Here is a 19,177-nt window from a genome sequence, read left to right as displayed (position 1 = left end):
GAATCATTGGCACCTACATTAGATTGACACTGCATCATTTCTTACCTGTTATAAATCACAAGGGAATGCTGAAGGGTCCTTTATCCCAAACAGAAATTTGGAAGCATGCAAAGTTTAGTGGGGCTGAGTGTCATGTGGTTAAGGAAAAGTACAAGGGATTTTGTAAGGAGTCCTTTGATCCTTCATAAGTTCTCTTATTCATGATGTGTAATCTGTGTTTTTTCTATTTATTGCATGGGAGAAGTCAGATACCAGCAAACAAAGTATTTAAGTACCACTGAATAGCTTTAGACATCTAAGAAAAATTCAATTAATTTGTACTATATACAAGAGAATTAAATTGTAGGATTCCCTCCCCCACCACCCACATGTCTTTTCTGCTAGGTTTTGTTTAATGGAGAAATTAAACATCCAAAGAAAATGGATCCTTTTTAGAGAGTGGTTATTAATGCAGGAACATTAAAGTGAGACACGTTGTAGCCCAGTTTGCATATTTACTTTTACAAATGGTTGGCTTGGAGTCAGCAGTTAATGGAATGAGAATGATATTCCTGTGCAGATCATTTCCTGAAAAACATTTTCAACTGCAAATATATCTCTGCTTTTCTTCCCTCGTTTGTTATGTCTTTGAGAATGAATGGGGAGTAACATTTACAACTTAAGGTTCATGTTCTGAAAACACTTTTGACCATGATCCCCATATAAAAAGGCCCCTTTGTGTATGCTTATGCTGTTTTGTGCTGTGAATATCAAATTTCTGGTGGATGCCATGTCATACTCTGCTAACTTGTAAACATCTACATATTCGCTGCATCATTTCAGTACCATATGTAATGTGGATTCATTGTACACTTACTGTCTTCTGTGTGGGTTTCTTTTGTCTCCAAATTAAGGTTGAGCTGCCAAAATATATATATTAAGTGAATTAGCACCTAATTTTTTTGTATGGATAACATTTTAGATTGCTCTTTTCTTTTCCCTGTATGGGTTGATAATGTGTCCCTGTACTGATAGGATGTAATGTTTTGAATGATCCACAAACAAGTCATACCAGATTGCTTGAACAAACGGTATAATCTGTAAATATTAATTTTGGCATTTTGAAAATATGCCGTCTCTCTCTCTTCTAGATCTTCTCTCACACCAGTGAAAGTCAGGGGTTACTCTTCAGTAGAATTATGTCAGTGTAAAACTAGAGTACGTGAGAGGAAAATTAGGCCTCTGTTGGGCTAGGCCCTCACCTGATGTAAATCAGTGTACCCTCATAGATTTCAGTGGAGCTCTTTTGATTTACACCAGATGAGGATCTGACCAAGACTGTTTATCACTTGTTAGTCTTCAACAAAAAACATTAAAACTGCATTCTTAGTGCCTGATCCAGCAAAGACTTTGAAGTCAATGGAATGGCTCAGATGAGCAAAGCTGTTCCCATGCACAGATGTTTACAGGATCAAGCCCCTAGAGCCATAGATGCTCCCCAGAAAACCTGCACATCAGCAGGGAGAATATGAGGGCAAAATGAGCCATCTAATTTTGACTCTCCTGCAGACTTCGGGGATTTTCCGGGGGTAGTTTTCTCACCCTTCGCTCCCTTTGTTAATTTAAGAGTGGAGAAGGTTTTTAAAAAATAAACTATGAGAAAGTGGGGGGAAACCAAGTTTTTTACTTTTACTGTTTTTCAACTGGAAAAAAAATCAGAAAACAGTGAGAAAATAGGTTTCCCTTCCATTTTCTCCTACTTTCTTACTTTGTTCCAAACCAAAAAAGAGAGGAAAAGGGGATAAGGAGGAAACTCCAAAAATGGAAAACAAAATGTTTTTGGTTTCCAAAAACCAAAGCAAAATGACATTTTAAGTTGAAATGAAACTAACATTTTCATTTTGATTTATTTACATCTTTCCCATGAAAAGCTGAAATTACTTGACTGGTTTTCTGACCATCTCTAGTTTAAGGATGGAGCTTAGGGCTCAGGGTGTACATTTGGTACATATGTATTTGGTATGTGGGTGTGTATGCAACCCTGAGTCTGGCAGTGGCAACTGTGCAGCTAACTGTGTTTAAATTATTCCTACAACAAGCAAGAATAGTTTGAGATAGGCATGCTGCGTATGAGGCCCATAACCAGCCTGAGTATGAATGAACTCTGACTGTGTTGCCAACTCTCATGATTACTACTGGGCTATTTTTTTGTAAAGCCCCAGTTCCTGGAATCATGTGAAGGCAGCCGAATCTCAGCTTTCGTCAAGGAAATAAAAGTACATTTCTAGCCCTCATAATTACAGAGGGAAGCTTGAAAATGTGAACCCTGAAAGCACAAACCCTAGAAAGCAAATAAAAAGAACCCCAAATTTATTTATCTTAAAAAAAACAACACCCTCATGACTGTTTGGGACCTGACCTATGATTTTGAACACTTGAGGTTGGCAATGTTGTACTAACTCTTCCAACATTAGCTCTTCAAACATTAGAGTCCAAACCTACTCCCAGCAAAGTCAGTGGCACACCCCCAGAATCCAACCTTTGTTCTTGTGACACTTGATTTAATTTTGTAAGTGCAGAATCAGTAACACTGTGGAAAGAAAGAGCTGCAGCATACAGAGGAGAACACTTTTAATGCTACCTCATGACATATTTGTTCTGTGATTCTTTTGTAGCATGTACTGTATATCAAACCACAGAGAGCCTATCAAATAACATCACATTTCTGAGCTCAGTTATATTATATTGTAAGAGAAGTTTGACTTCAAGTCTGAATACCATAAAACCCTTCATACTAAACAGAACAGTGTAATGCTTTCGACAGAGAAAATAAATACATAAAACTCCAAATGAAACTGTCTAATAAATACTGTGTGGAACAACAGGGTGCATGTATTAGAGGAATTAAGCCAATTTAAACTGTGCGGGGCGTACTCCACTTTCATATGTGCTCATCAGCTTCCACTGATTTCAATGGCAGTTGGATACATGCATCAAAGGGTAAAATTTGGCTCATAGTACTCACGTGGATTTGTTAACATAGGTTTATGACCTTCTAATGCTAGATTTTCTAAACTGTTAAGAACTCTATCCAGCTGTAAATAGCTGCGATGGCTGCTGTTGATATAAGCCATTGGGCTCCACAGCTCTGGGGCCAAAATCACTGTGGGCATAATTGGAGGCAACTGGTTAACCACTGAAATCCGTAGAGCAGTGCCTACTTACTCTAGCAATGAATTTGGCATATGGGGGATAATTGTAAGTCTGAGGAGGAAACTATCCATTCCTTAGCAGGACTTTTAATGGAGAATTGCAAACTGTCAGTATGAGAAGAGATTTCTCTGGGCCAGGTCAACTCCACTGATTCCAGTGATCTCACAGCAGTGGTAAATTCAACCCTAACCTCCACCCAGCACAATGACCATATAAGCAACTTTGTGAATATAGGGACTGAATCCCCTCCTAGTTACACAAGCATAAAACTTGCATAAATCCATTGAAGTCAGTAGAGTTACTCCTGATTTTTACATTAATTTAACTGAGAGGAGAATTAGCCCATGATAGCCTAGATCCTTGGTTGCAGTTGGGCAGCAATCACCACAGCAGAGGAGGCAGCGTTGTAGATGTGCATTTTGCACTCATGCCCTGATGCTGATCAGCCAGTCTCCAGTGTAAGATAACAGAGCTTGGTGGATGTGTTCTACTTTAGCCCAGCTGTCAAAGATCCCAGTGGGCCATTCTGGCAGCTGGGGATTGCTGCAGAGCAGGGTGCCTCAGTTCTGGTCTCTTTTCTTCAGCCAGGCCTCCTTTGCCATGGGACTGGGAGTAGTGGGTGCAGAAATCTTCTAGTGGTCAGATCCAGTGGCTTTAGAGCAGTGTTGCACCACTAGGGGGGCATAATTCAGCTGTTTTGTGTCAGAGAATCAGGTCTGTGTATTTAAGAATGTAATAAAAATCTTTACACTTTAAAAAAAAACCAAAAACCTCACTGTTCACAAGCAGCATCTCATTTCTAAACCCCAGTCTCACCTCTGGTTTAATTTCTTCCTAACAATACTACAGGACATTGGGCTAATTTACTTGTGAAATGTCACTGTTAAATCACAAAAGTTCCCTCAAACCTGCATGCCTCTGTTTTTGTTAAAATACTAGAGCTTCTTTAGTGATTCTTTATGAAAATTAATTAAAACACATACATTAATAAAATACAATTTTAAAATGGATGCCTCTGCTGAAATGTTATGTGGTATGCAAAGCCATAACCTAAATCGAATTCTTGTGTTGAGCTATGATCTCCTAAACATATAGTAGTGATCTGTAATGGAAATTCTTAGAAACCCCATTGCTATATTATGCAATACATTTCGCTCTCAGCACACACAACCTGACATGATATGTACTTTTTTGAATGGTCATTTCAATATTAATTATATATGTTTGTGTGTGTGTGCGCGCACACAAAATAAGGAGTAACTTCATTGTCATTGGAATTACACTCGTGTATAACCAATACTAGTGAGAGCCGAGTCACATTTCACGTGCGGGTATACACTATAGCCTCAAGATTGCAAATTTACAACATATCTGAGTAATTTTAGCATGTGAATAGTGTCATTGAGTTCAATGGGATTACTCACTTGCATATGCAGGATCAGTGCCTATCACTGAAATCCTGTCTTCATTGAAGTTAATTACCAAACCATACAGATTTTATTCATAATTAAATTGGTTAGACATCAGCCATATGACTAAAATTAGCTGGTTTTGTTTGTTTGTTTGAGTGGGGGTCACTTTTGCCTTCCTGAGACTCTGATACCATATTGCACTGCAGCACTGGACATACAGATGTTAAAAAGTCTGCCTCATATGGCTCTAGTGCAAGGGACTCTAGTGCAAGGGACTCAGACTTTTGTACTGGTGACCCCTTTCACACAGCAAGCCTCTGAGTGCGACAGCCCCCCCCTTATAAATTAAAAACACTTCTTAATATATTTAACACCATTATAAATGCTGGAGCAAACCGGGATTTGGGATGGAGGTTGACAGCTCGTGATCACCACCGCCCCCGTAATAACCTCACGACCCCCTGACCCCAGTTTGAGAACCCCTGCACTAGTGTACCCAATCTCCTGGATGAGGAATCAGCCAGCTTTGCCAATGTCTCCTGATGGGGAGAGGACTTCTCGACTGTTTCCCGTCTGGGTCCTGCTAGGAAGAGAAACTAGCTGCTTCCTCTAGTCAACCAGCTCCTCTGGGAGGGGAAGCCAGGGATCTGCGGAGCCAGCTGGCTTTAGCAGATTTTATTCACTATACTCCCTTATCAGAATGTATGTGAATAAAGTTTTCTACCTAGAAACCGGTGTGCTGAAATCCTTCATGGGCATAAAGATTTCAGTACACAGAGGTCTTTCGTGGAAGACTTTTATTCACTGAAGTTTTTATGCCCGTTAAGACCTTAGAACATAAAAATCAAATGGGATAATAAAACCAATAGTGATTGTCTCCAGGGGGACGTGAGCAGTTAAAAAAAAACAATTGCCTTTATATATAAACAATTACCGAGATTGTACATGCTGTGTCAAAATCAGCCTTGGTGTAATTCCTCTAAATTCAGTGGAGTCACATGAAAAATCAGATTGGTCCATTGTTCTCAGCCTTCAATTTCAGACAATATCCAATAATCCAAGGAACTATTATTGTCAGCATTATTTTACTGTTAAAGTAGCTACTCAGAGCCACTCTATATTTGTGTAAAATATAACACACACACACACGCAGGGTAAGAGTATGGAGTACAGTTACTATTTTAATATTAAAGATGTCTGTTTCTTCTAAGTTTCTTTTGTGTACTTAGATTAATAAGCATTGCAATGGTCATCATTGCTATGGCCTTAATAGTACTGTCCTATGCCACTAGTTCCCAACCTTTTTGTCTGGCGGGCGCCAGATGAAGGACAGTGGTGGCGGTCGAGCATCCGCTGAAATGCCGCCAAATTTCTGCAGGAAGCAGCGTCATCGAGAGGCGTCGCTGCCGAAATGCCACAGAAATTCGGCGGCATTTTGGCGGATGCTCGACCGCCGGCCAGGGCGCAGGGGCATTTCGATGCCCCCGCAGGCACCTTGGCACCCATGGGCAGTGCGTTGGGGACCTCTGTCCTATGCATACAGTACCATTCCTCCAAAGGGCCCCAAAATATTTCCCAAATGATAGCGCAATAATAATACAGTACTTGCACTTTATAAATGTTTTCAAATCAGTGCTCACAATCTCCCTGTGAAGTCAGTAGGTGAATATTATTAGCCCCATTGTACCCAGGAAGTTGATGCAGAATGGTGAAATTATTTGCCCAAGGCCACAGACCCAGTGCAGGGCTGGGAGTAGAATCTGGGACCACTTGACTGTTGTCTGTCTCCTCCATGCCCCCATTGCTTTTTTTGAAACTGAACTGACCACAGCTGGAATGTGCCACTTCTCAAGTGGAAGATGACAACTCTGTCTGTGAACATAAATTCTATGCAATAATTTAGGACAGGGATTGGCAACTTCTGGCACATGGCCCACGGTTTGTTTACCTGCCGTGTCCGCTGGTTTGGCCAATTGCAGCTCCCCCTCGGCCCATGCTGCTTCCTGCAGCCCCCGAGGCCAGTGGGAGCTGCGATCGGTCAAACCTGCAGATGCGGCAGGTAACAAACCAACCCAGCCTACCAGGGTGCTTACCCTGGTAGGCCGCATGCCAAAGGTTGTCAATCCCTGGTTGAGGATGAGGAATACTATGTCCAGCTGAAACTTCAGGAGGAATTTAGGCAGGTAGAATTAAGTTAGCCAGATTAAACTCTGGCCAGGAGAACCGGGTAACAACCTGTTCTTGTGAAAGTGCATTGGAAAGTTAATGACCACAGGTGCTGACGACTTTGTTACTTCTCATCCAAATCTAATCTGATTTGCAATGGTCTTGACATGAGCCTTGTGGCAACCTGGTGATCTCTGGCTGGTAAAGCAGCCCCTAGAAGTATGTTGGCAACAGACCTGTTCAAAACTGTGCTGGTGACTAGGCCAGTCCTAGGACCAGGGACTGCAAAGGGGTCATTTGCTGTTTCTCCCCTATTTGTGTCCAGTGCCCTTTGGGTACATCTCAGAAACTGGGCCAACACCTTTAGCAGCACAGTGTTGGGGCACTGGATCAGTACTGATTCAGGGAGAAAAGTGCCACCCCCCGTTTCTTAATGCACTGTGAGTGTACCTTCAGGAGTACCTTGTCCTGATTCTCCTTCACTATCGGACTGGAAAAGATCACAGATCAAAGTAGTGTAGCTGGTGGAAATGATTATTTCATTTAGCCCAGATGGTTTGTTGGTGCTAAGTACCAGTTCGTTAACCATAAGAAATGTGAGCTGAGCCTTTTCAAACTTGACAAGGAGTGAACCTGATCCTGCAAACTCTTCTTGGTAGTTCCACTGACCTCTGTGTAATTACTCAAGTAAGAACTACTCATGTGAGTAAGGTTGTGTTGAATTGTGCCTCTTATTTTTGTTGCCCTGAGACTTAGGCAATGGGTTCATGTTCTTACAAATAAATGAATATAATTAAAGTAGCTGTTAACAGGAGAGAAATAGTAAGCAAAAGTGGACTGAAATTTGACCAAGCTATTCTTTTTCATTTTCTAGTGTCTGAACTACAGGAAGAAGGAATAAATGCCATTAATTTACCTCTCAGTCCAATTCCATTTGAACTAGACCCTGAGGACACGATGCTGGGTAATTTGCAATAATTTTACATCTTAACATTAGAGCCTGATGTAAACTATAATGTTATAAATGTATACTTTTTGTAATATCTTTTTTTTAAACTCATAGAGGAAAATGAAGTCCGAACAATGATTGATCCAAATTCAAGAAGTGACCCCAAATTACAAGAGCTAATAAAGGTAATGGAAAGCATGCACACATTTTCAGATTTCACTGTAAAAAGAAAGCTAAACTATTTTTTCCTTTTACCTGACTTCTTTCATCTGAACACTTCAGAATACTGTACGAGCAAATAACAGCGCACATGTGATATTCTGGGATTCAATCCAGACCAGTGAGGCTTGTGTCACCGCCTGCCCTGTATCTCCGGATGATTAAATGCTTTGCTGCTGTGGCTCACAGCCCTGATGCCAACAGCTAGTAAACAAATGCAGGAGACCAAGCAGGCAGTTTTGGGGAAATTTGGGACTGGGAGTCTGTTGGGGCCACCCTGCAAGTAGTAACCGAGGTTGGTAGAAGACAGGGTGGCACTGCTTTGTTGTAGGCAGGTGCTGGGGTCAAAGCACTAAACCAGGACTTCACAGTACACAAACACTCAGGGAAGTGGAGCACACTTATCTGCTGGCTGTTAGTGTCTGGGCTCTGAGCCACATCAGCACAGCATTTAAGGCACCCAGAGTTACAAGGCAGGTGGTTACACAAGTTTTTGCTGGTTTGGGTTGAACCTCAAAATGCGACAGCACATGTTCTAATTCAGTAGGTAAAGTATCAATTTTTAGATGAGGTACAAAGCAGTTAAGTGATTTACCCAACGATACAAAGCTAGTGGCAGAGTCTAGGATAGAACCCAGGAGTGTTGGATCCCAATCCCCCTCTAATCATAAAACTACTCTGATTTCCTCTGTAGGTCCTTTCTCTATCTTATACCAGGAGCATCAGTAGGTAGCTTCTTTAGAGGCTGACTTCAGTAACTTTCTCCTCTCACTAAGGGCCTGGTACAAAGCCCACTGAAATCAATGAAAAGGCATTGGCCTAAAAGGGCTTGCATCAGTTCCATACTCAGAGCTCTGTGCTACCCTGACCCTTCCTTCCAAGAAGGGTTAGATCAATATCTCCTCTGTGTCATGCACTCAATCATCATTGGTGTAACCAGCAAACATTTCTTATGCCCTTCTATGCCTGAGTCTCTTCTATTTGCTCTTGTTAGAACTCCACACCAGTTGCCATTTCAGCATTGGTGCTCTCTTTGCTGAGTGTTTGCTGTCGTTACATAAAATGACATATGTTTTACATTGTAAATACACAATGCATAATTCTGACAAATGTTGTGTTCCTCATATAGGTATTAATTGACTGGATTAATGATGTATTGGTAGGAGAAAGGATCATTGTGAAAGACCTTGCTGAAGACATGTATGATGGACAAGTATTACAGAAATTATTTGGTAAGAAACTATATATGTGTATATATACGCATCCCATTGGTGCACTTTCAGTAAGTGGGCCTCTCATTCCTAGTAAGAAGAGGCTTGATATCATTTTACATCTGTTGCACTAAAATGATATAAAAATAGCTCAGTTTTCTAAGACCCTTGAGCAATAGGCTGTATCCTGTAGTATAGAGGAAGCATAGTTTTCTCAACTACATTGTACTGTGTGTTACATTGTAGTTGATTAAAAGAATATAATGCATACCTGGGGTGCTGGAGGCAGGGTTCTAGTCTTGGCAGCAAATCTCTCTCCATTTAAAAGTATTTTCTGCATGTGTGCTGTAGAAACTCAACTATGTGACAAGTGGAAACCAAGTTTGAAAGCAAGGGTATTTCCATTAAAATGGTGGATGTTTTTAATCTGTGCTGGTTCCATAGTTTAGTTTATTCAAATCTCAAAGTCCCTCTGGAAAGTTGAAGTTTCTATCTGATTTGAGGTCTAATTTAATGTTAGTGAGGTAATGATACCCCGTGGACTGCAAACTGAGCTTCAACTGGGAGAGAAAGAAAACACTATAAAAGCAGAGCTGGCATGTAACTTAACTGTTGGCTTGGAAGCCACTTTCTTGGTGATTACAGTAAAATCCAGTATCTGAAACTAATCTTGAAACATTCTATGAGCAGTTCTAGTAATGGTCAGGCAGACCAGGTCCATAAAGAGATTTTGCCTCTATGAATGATTAAGAAATTGAACACATTGTGATTCAATTAATATAGCTCTGTTCCTGTATTGGATCCATGTGGACAGAGCCCCACTGACTTCTGTGCAACCCAAAAACATACATCAGACACAATATAATTAATTTACTATAGATATTAATATTTCATTTATCTGGGCTTGGTCCAGAGCCTGTTGAAGTCAATAGGAATCCTTCCACTGCCTTTAACAGGCTTTGGATCAGACCTCTGAAGATTTAAGCCTGGATCTCCCGGGCCTCATGCAAGAGGCCCACTGACTTTATGTTGATCCTTGCAGGAGTGAGCTGAAGATTTGTCATTGACATCAATGGACGCAAGATAAACTCACAAGCTGAATATTTCTTTTGTGAAACTAAACTGACGGGCGATTAAATGTTTTATTTGTGGTGGTGGTATCAGGGTGGTTTTATTGCTAAATTATCTTTAACAGTTAATCAGTGGTTGGGAGGAGCCTGGCAGTTTAACAAAAACATTATCAAGTATTGTCTTTGCTAATAATGGTAATGGAGCCTGATTCTGCTTGCACTTTCACCTGTGCAGTTCCACTGACATCAGTACAGTTATTCCTGAATTAGGACAATTGGGCCCACTGGATTTTTTTTTGCATTGCTTACTATCAATTTCAAAAGCACCTTCAATAAGTTTGTTTTGAAATTACGTCTCCATTGATAATACAATGTGAGAGTTTAGGATGAAACATTCAGAGCAATGACTAGGAGTCAGAAGCTTCTGGGTTATAATTTTTGCTCTTGGGCAAGCCACTTATCTTCTCTGTACTTAATTTCACTGCATTGGTTTCTAAAACTGTAAAATGTGGATAATTATACTTGCCTACTTCACAGGAATGTTGTGAGGATTAATCAATTGATGTTGAGAAAGCAATTTGCAAATGAAAAGAACTCCAGCATAGGAGTGATACATATTATTAATAGCAATATTTATCTTTTTTTAAAATAACAACTGCTTCTGACAAATTTCTGCTCAGTAAAAAGTTTGCATTCAGATATTCCAGAATTGGAAATTATATTTATGGATGGAAGTCATACAGTCATCTAAGCCCTTATGCACATCCAAATTATTAGATAATTTCACAAATTATGGATGAAAGAACACTATTTAAATTAACCAATACATTTTGTTAAAATTGGATTGATAAAATATCTTTAATCATCACTAAACTTGAAAATATGTTTGTGCCATTTTATCATTACACATTAATTAATTAAATTAATTAAAGTCCTTGTCTATACACACAACTTGCAATAGTTTCCAAAATCAGTTTTAAAAATTGACTTACTTAAACCACTGCAAATCCCTGTAGGGACTCACTTCCATTGGTTCACACCTGGCTTTTATTCATATTGCTTAAGGCAGTAATTCACTGAAGGAGAAGCTATTGGTCTGGAGTGGATGAATCAAACCTTTTTAAGCATGATATTTGTCTCTATCAGGCTTGTTGCTCTGTAGCGCAATTCACTTCTGTGCAGAAGATCCCTCGTGGTAGAGCTGTGGAGGCAGCATCAGCGTGTTTAACCCCCTTAGATGTGCTCTAGAAGGAGTTGCATCCAACCCTTCACTACTTTAGACTAAAAGTTTAGGGGAAATAAGGGGAAAATGTGGGTGATATTGTTAGGATTCCAAAATGAGACTGGAAATCCCCTTAAGGGAAAACGTGTATCCTTCGTTGAACAGGCTGAGAAATCAAGGGTTAATCTTAAAGCTACGATGCCTGATATCATCCAAAAATCCATTGGAACAGAATGTCTTCACATATATTACTCATGATACCTAGGCTTAAGGAGTAGACTGGCTGTTGGTTTTTTTTTCTTCCATTATCACTTCAGAGAAACTTGAGAGTGAAAAACTGAACGTTGCTGAAGTCACACAGTCTGAAATTGCTCAGAAGCAGAAGTTACAGACAGTTCTTGAAAAGATTAATGAAACCCTTAAACTTCCTCCAAGGAGCATCAAGTGGACCGTTGACTGTGAGTTGCATGTTTCACAAGGGAATGCTTGTTTGCTGATAGTATAGATATTACAGTTCCCAGCTGCAATCCATGAATATAGAATAGTAATTCCACCAATTTCTGCCCTTCCTGGTGGTAACTGCACAGGAAGGGGAGGATGAGAGTGAATGCAGCAACTTCTCTCCTTGTTCTCTACTGATGCTCAACCTTTCAGAGCCAGATTTTCAAAACATGACATCTGTGCACTGAAATGCAGCTGCAACAGATAGGCAGGCACATTTATCATATGTATGCATGCAGCATGCATAACGGCAGTATTTAGGCACACTGATACCCTTTTACATGTTATGTGCAGGTAATGTGCTTGCATATAGCTAGATTGGATCAAAGCCAACTGAATATATTTAGGGTGAAAATTTGGCTCTACTGAAGTCAATTGCAAAACTTCTATTGATGTTAGTGGGGTCAGGATTTCACCCCTAGCCTTTAATGTATTAAAAAAAACCCCATATTAACAGCTGGCAATGCAGGAGGGGCCACAGGATGATTTTGCCCATCCTGTGACCCTTTAAAGGGGCCTGTATTTCAGCTCAGCTCTTTTTGAAAACCAGGCCCCTTTAAAAATGTCTCAAGGTGAGCACCCAGAATCACAAGGTCATTCTTAAAAATCTTGGCCAATAGGTTTATAGCAGTTTTTTTCTATCTTCTTCCCCCACCCAGAGCCGTGTTCTCTTTCATCCCCAAAGTCCCATTGTCAACACAGATCTATGGTGGTAAAAGAGGTAGTTATGAGGAGGCAGGGTGAACATTAAGCATAGCTGCCTTTCCCTCTCATCCTATCATACTTTTTGCCCTATAGTTTTCTTCCATTCCCTCCTGGCTCCTATACTGCAGGATGTAGGGCTTGGGGGCAGGGTGACCCTGTGATTGACTTGTCTTTGTTTTAATGTGTTACAGGTGTTTGTGTGTTTTAGTGCTAAGGGAGGAGATTGACAGCAGTGGTTCAGGCCAATTGTAGTGCAAGTAGGGGCAGGTCAGTCTTCCCTATCCAGCTCTGCCAAAGCACCTCATTCTTGACCGTAGTATCCTCAACAAAGTTTGCCTTCTGTGCCAAATCATGTGGTGTTTTTGCAGAGAAATCTGTGGCACATGTTTGTGACTTAGATTAGAAATGACGGAGGAGAACATTTCATTGACTCTTTTACCATTTTACTTGTGTAATAACTTAGTAGTTATTGGTCAGTTTATGTATGGAAAATGTGCAGCATTGTTTTGTAGCTGTCAACCATCATGTTAGAGCATTGCCATAAGGAAGCCTAAAAATGCACTGCAAATCTGGACACAAGCAAAAATAATAAGAAAGGAAGTACTAAAGTTAGAAATAGATTCCCCTTTGATGTCAGTGAGTTGATACTTGATTACAGCTTACCTACAGTAAGTCCTTTGATATCTTGTAATTCTTGCTAGTGTTAACTACCCTTATGAAACCTGCTGAGAAAAAGCTAAAATAACAAGAAGAACTATAACAAGTTCATGAGGAATGTTTGAGTCACTGAGTTTAGTAAGTTATTGCTTCAAGGCTTCAGCCAAAATAGGCTCATTTATCATCCTGCAGACATTGTGACACTTAAAAATGAATAAAGTGCATGTTATGAATACAAAAATATCTTTCTGATAGTTCATAAATCCATATTGAAATAAAGAGGATAAAGGACCAGCATAGGGAGTGCATAGACAGCTGTTTAAGTGGCCGTACATAAAATCTGGCTTTTGGATCAGGTTTAGATTTCCACCTTCCCAGGCCAATGGCATCCAGACATATTGCAAAAGCTAATATATTTTTTTTCACTGCATTTCTACCACCAGCTGATTTATGGAAAGCAGGAAGGCAGTTGAAGAAAAGGTACCCTGATAGCAGCCTCCAGTGAGTTCAGATGCCAAGGGAAAAAGTATCCCATATTTCCTGGTGTTCCTGCAAGCAAAAATAAATATTTTCCTTAGTTACTTTTCCTTATGTAACTTGTGTTTTTAATATCTATTTCAGCTGTTCATGCAAAAAGTCTTGTAGCAATACTTCGTCTTTTGGTTGCATTGTCACAGTATTTTCGGGCACCAATCAGACTCCCAGACCATGTGTCCATTCAGGTTGTTGTTGTCCAGGTAAGAGAAACATAACTCAGCTCCTGGAAATGATTTTGAAATTGATTGGTGAGTTTGTTGAAGAATGAATCTAATACATGTATGTGCAAGTACGTGTGTGTGTGCACACATGTGTTTTGCTGGCTGACAATGCTTCAAGCAAAAGGCAAAAGAACGAGTGTTTTCCCAGATTGAGCCGTGCTTCCGAATATCTTATTTTGATTGCAAAGTGGCCAGACTATGACATTAAGATGTATTAAATATTATTGTCGGAGTGTATTTGTCTATTTATCACACAGTATGATCTCTAGAGTTAATATTTATCTCATTTCTGATGATCTCGCTGCTCCTTCCTAGTGCAGATATTTAAATCAGCCCTTGCACTGAGTGATGAATTGTCACCCTTTATTAAATCCAAATCCATGTTAGGTGAATAAATATTCTTTTTCAGCCTTATATACACTAATCTAGTCTGATTACAAATTTTGGCTCTTTCATAAAGAAACCATCAATTGGATTTTTCTGTGCCAATCACACTCCATATTAGAGCCCAATCTGCTTACACTTTCCAGGCTCTTCTGTTTGTTATTTTTTTCCTACTAGACTCAATTCTATTTGTGCTTGCCATACTTTGTTCTGCTTCTTGCCATGTAATCTGCTTTCCCTTGTCTACAAATCAGTTCTGCCTTTATTTTTCACAGCTTAGTAGCCTTTACCTTTTTTGTTTGTTTATGTTGCTTGCCTGGGGCTCTTCTGCAGTATCTCTTTGCAAGAAGGCATTATTTAGGCTCTCTTCAAATATGCATGACTTGAAGATCTATTAGGCAAATCTAAAAAAATAACAGCTCTTATTTCCACAATTCACGTCAGAAAAGTTTTTGAATTTGGTAATTTACTAATAAAGAAAGCTCAGGGGGAACTTCTGGCAGATATATCGCTGAAGGCTGATAATCCTGCTTGTTGGCTTTAAAATTCCGGTTGGAGGGCCTTCTCCAGATATGATCAAAGTGACCCATGGTGAGACTGCACTGATGAGTGTAAGGCTTCAGAGGAAAATAACTTTCAATCAAACACTTTCCCTTCCTGATTTCGATGTTTTACAAATATTAAAAGGATGAGTTTATCTCAAAGTGCTAATAACCGCCATCCAAGAAGCCAGGAATGTACCTATGAGGTCATCCTTAGGAAAAGGACCAAATGGGGAGAGGGAAAAAAATGTGAAAAATATAGCCATAAGGAGCCAAATCTTGCATTCCTCTTTATTGTGACAAAACTCCCATTGAAATCAATGGGCTTGTTTTTTTCTCTCATGTAGTACAACGATGTAAATCAGGAGTAACTCTACTCAAGTCAATGGAGCTCCATGAGTATAAGGGAATGTCTTTTCTGCAATCACAGCTGATTCATGCAAAAAGTGTTGTAGCGATACTTCATCTCTTTTGGTTGCATTCATAATATTTTTGAGCACCAGACTCCCTGACCATGTGTCCATTCAAGTTGTTGTCCAAGTAAAGATTAAACGTAACTTAACTCCTGGAAATGTTTTTTAAATTGATTGCTGAGTTTCTTGAAAAATGAACCTAATACGTGTATGTGTGCATGCTAGCTTTAATCTACCTAGCTTGGATCCCAGAGCAGTGAAGAAGCAGCAGCAGCAGCAGCAGCAGCAGCAACACGGGCTTCAGTTCAGGCTGGATAAGCCTGCATAGAACCCTGGGTAATTACTCAGGGAGCTAGCTCATATGGTAGCTTATATGCTACTGTGGCTTCGCTGCTCTGGTAACTGAGTATCCCTACGCAAGCTGTAATCATACCCCGTTACTGCACTATAAACATACCCTGAAAAGCATTGTTAAGTGGGGGACAGAATGAGAACCAGGTTTTGTTCCAGCACAGACCAAGCAGGACTGGGTCAATGTGCATGTTTCTCCTCTATTACACTGCTGTAAATCAGGAGTAAGTGCCCTGGTGCCAGTGGAGTTTCACTGGGATAGAATGAGTGCAATGTGGGAGGAGATTTAGCCCCACTGAGCCAGATCCTCAACTAATATAAATCAGTGTAATTCCACTGAAGTCAATGCAGCTGCATCAATTTACAGCAGCTAACGATCTGGCCCAGTATTTTTAGAATAATTCATCTTTGTTTTTTTATCCGTGTGGTTATTTTATACACAGTGGGCCTGATTCTAAATTCCTTGTGGACCTGCAATGCCCATTTGAGTGAAATGGAAGTTTCAAGGAACAATAAATGCAGCCTTAGACATTTTTTCACTGTTTACATTAGAAAGCCTAGTAGCTTCAAACCCTGATATATTCTGTAAAATAAGGTCATGGCAAGGAAAGCTCAATAGGCTATAAGAGGCCTGCTTTTTAAATGCCACTGTTTGCAATTTGATAAAGATAGAGGGAATGTGTATGAGTGGAGGTGGGAGGGAGAATTGGAGAAAAAATACATAAAAAAGCCCTTTATGTGCTTCAGGTTTTTGTTATCAGTTTTATACACACAAAATATGAAGGTTGCAGTGTTGGCTGGAGTTAGTTTACTGAAATACAAATTTGTTTCTGACATAAATAACATGATTAAACCCAACAGGTAATCAGCACAGTGCTTATGAAAGAGTAATTTTAACCTACATTTCCTTCCTTTGTTTTGCACAAAAGCTGTTAGCAATTAGAGTAATGAAAAATCTAGGTTATAAGCCGGTTTCTGAAAAATGATACACTTGGATCTTCCCTGGTTCATTTCTGTATATTATTCTCCATTCTCTCCTGTAGATTTTTTTATTGACAGTATAGGTATCTTTTTTTTTTTTTCATGCGGTGAGAGTACTGTTAAATTTCCACTGAAGCGAGAGGGAGTGTTCAGGAAGAGCTGGATCATGCCTTAATTTTGCATTTCTTTACTCTGTATAATATTCAAATGATTATGGGGCAGATTGTGCCTAGCTTGCATGCAAGGGTTATGGGAAGAGCATAAGAAACCTGGTGCCAATGCAGGGTGCCCAAGCACATTGGTGGCCCTGCATTCCCCTTAGTGCAGGAACTGCTCAATTCTAGAACCCTATGGGACATGAGCGACCATAAAAGGAAAAATGAGCTGGTCTGGGCACAAAGAGCAGAGAGTATTGCACCGTCCTAAACATGGTTCATTGGGTGCTTGGAAGCTCTACCAACTCTGAAACTCTGGGAAGAAGTGAAGTGTTTCAAAGCAGCATTGCCTCCAGGCTCACATAAAATCACTTGGACCCAAGAGCACTTCCAAAGATATATTCATTCTCTGAGGCTGCAGAATGGTTCCCATACTTCAGCATCATGGAGCAGATTATAAGAGCACTCGTCACCAAGTTAAATTTATGGGGCCTAATCCTGCAGTTCTTGCATAGGCAAAACTCCTGTTGACTTAGTGGGAGTTTTGTCTGAGTATGCACTGCAGACTTGGGCCATAGTAAAGAAAACACTGCCAAAATGCTCAGTCAGGGAAAGGGGGAAACAGCAAATGATAGACAACACAAACGCTTTTATTTTCAGATATTCCCCCCCCCCCCCACCGCCCTCCAAGATATGTTTTAATACAGACATGGCTTTTATAACAAGAAGGATCTGTGACCAGCTGGAGCTTGCACAGCCTGGAATGCAACCTTACAGTTATTACTGATTAGCGCCAGCAGAACTGTAAATGCATTAACTTCCAAAGGGTAGCTTGTATGTTAAAATTCATTGATGTGAACATACACCCCTATTTGAAGGGAAGTTTCTGAACTGATACCTAATTCCCTGTGTCTTCAATAGAAGAGGATGAACTTTGCCCTTCATTTCAGCAATAAACTCTGTGATAAAAAATGTATGAGTTGATATCATGGGTACATGCTTATTTCTGTTTTATGTCAAATAACGGAGTTTTGTAGAACTCAAAATGTTCTGTGGGAATGTGTAGATTTTGGTGGGAGAATGGCAAAAATATTTTGATTCAACAAAGTTGAAAGTTTCAATTAATTTAATTTGACTTTTATTAAATATTAAATTTAATATTATATTTAGACATCACCGTATATGTATGTTATACATATGCATACATATAACATATTTTACAGTATTTTAATATAATTGAAAAGTCAAATTAAATTAATCAAAACACTAATGTCAAAATTAAAACTTTCAACACTATTGATATGAACTTTTTGATGATCCCTAATCAAATTGGTGGTAATTTCAAATTTTGGGGGTTTTGTTCCCATTTGAAACAGTTTCTTTAAATCATCAGAATATAATGTGCAATGGAAATTCCAAAGCCCAACTAGTTCTATTTATATGGAATAGCTGACAGGTCACATCCGCCAAAAGCAGCATGGAGTTTGAAAACAAGGTTTTTTTTAAATGTTGTGTTGTCCTGTGGAATTCGTAGTAGCCTTTTTGAATGGCATTACTGGGAAATGGGGGTAGGTTTTGAAACATCTGTGTTTATTTGAAATACGATTTTGGATGGTTAACTCTCAGTCAATAACATTGCTCCTGCTACCATTTTTTAAAAAATATTGTGTCACTTTCCATTTAATTCAAAGCAATCTATATAATATCAAATCACTTCTCCTCAGGATCAGCTATTAATGTACACAAGAGCTATACAAGGAGTCTACACGTTTAAAGTTCTTAAATTACTTTTTCAGAGGTCCATTCTCCAGTTGCTACATTTGTAGAGTTGCCAACTTTGGTTGGATGAATTCCTGGAGATTTCATCACATGACATAATCTTTCATTAAAGATTAATTCCTGGAGAGTCCAGGACAGTCCTGGAGGGACTGGGACTATAACAATGTTTAAAAGGGAACTGGATAAATTCATGATGGCTAAGTCCATAAATAACTATTCGCCAGGAAGGGTAAAGAATAGTGTCCCTAGCCTATGTTCATCAGAGGATGGAGATGGATGGCAGGAGAGAGATCACTTGATCATTGCCTGTTAGCTTCACTCCCTCTGGGGCACTTGGCATTGGCCACAGTCGGTAGACAGAAACTGGGCTAGATGGACCTTTTGGTCTGACCCGGTACGTCCGTTCTTATGTGCTTATGACTTCTGTGCATCTCTTTCATTACAAATGAAAAGCATTTGAAAATACTGCATAAAGCATAACATGCTGGTTGACCATTGTGATATGAAGTA

The 19,177-nt window shown here is 39.7% G+C and overlaps 1 protein-coding gene across 2 annotated transcripts in view; it reads left to right on the top strand.

Annotated features, from left to right (window-relative positions):
- The window catches only part of PARVA (parvin alpha), a 101,452-nt gene that overhangs the window by 63,508 nt on the left and 18,767 nt on the right, over positions 1 to 19,177 (top strand). For both annotated transcript variants that reach the window (XM_030560344.1, XM_030560345.1), the window contains exons 2-6: positions 7,645 to 7,734; positions 7,834 to 7,904; positions 9,068 to 9,170; positions 11,759 to 11,899; positions 13,926 to 14,041. In XM_030560344.1, the coding sequence (XP_030416204.1) occupies positions 7,645 to 7,734; positions 7,834 to 7,904; positions 9,068 to 9,170; positions 11,759 to 11,899; positions 13,926 to 14,041 (521 nt within the window). The remainder of the gene's footprint in view (positions 1 to 7,644; positions 7,735 to 7,833; positions 7,905 to 9,067; positions 9,171 to 11,758; positions 11,900 to 13,925; positions 14,042 to 19,177) is intronic.

This window comes from Gopherus evgoodei, chromosome 4 (genome assembly GCF_007399415.2).
Source record: "Gopherus evgoodei ecotype Sinaloan lineage chromosome 4, rGopEvg1_v1.p, whole genome shotgun sequence".
NCBI lineage: Eukaryota > Metazoa > Chordata > Testudines > Testudinidae > Gopherus > Gopherus evgoodei.
This window is presented reverse-complemented; position numbering and strand designations above follow the sequence as displayed.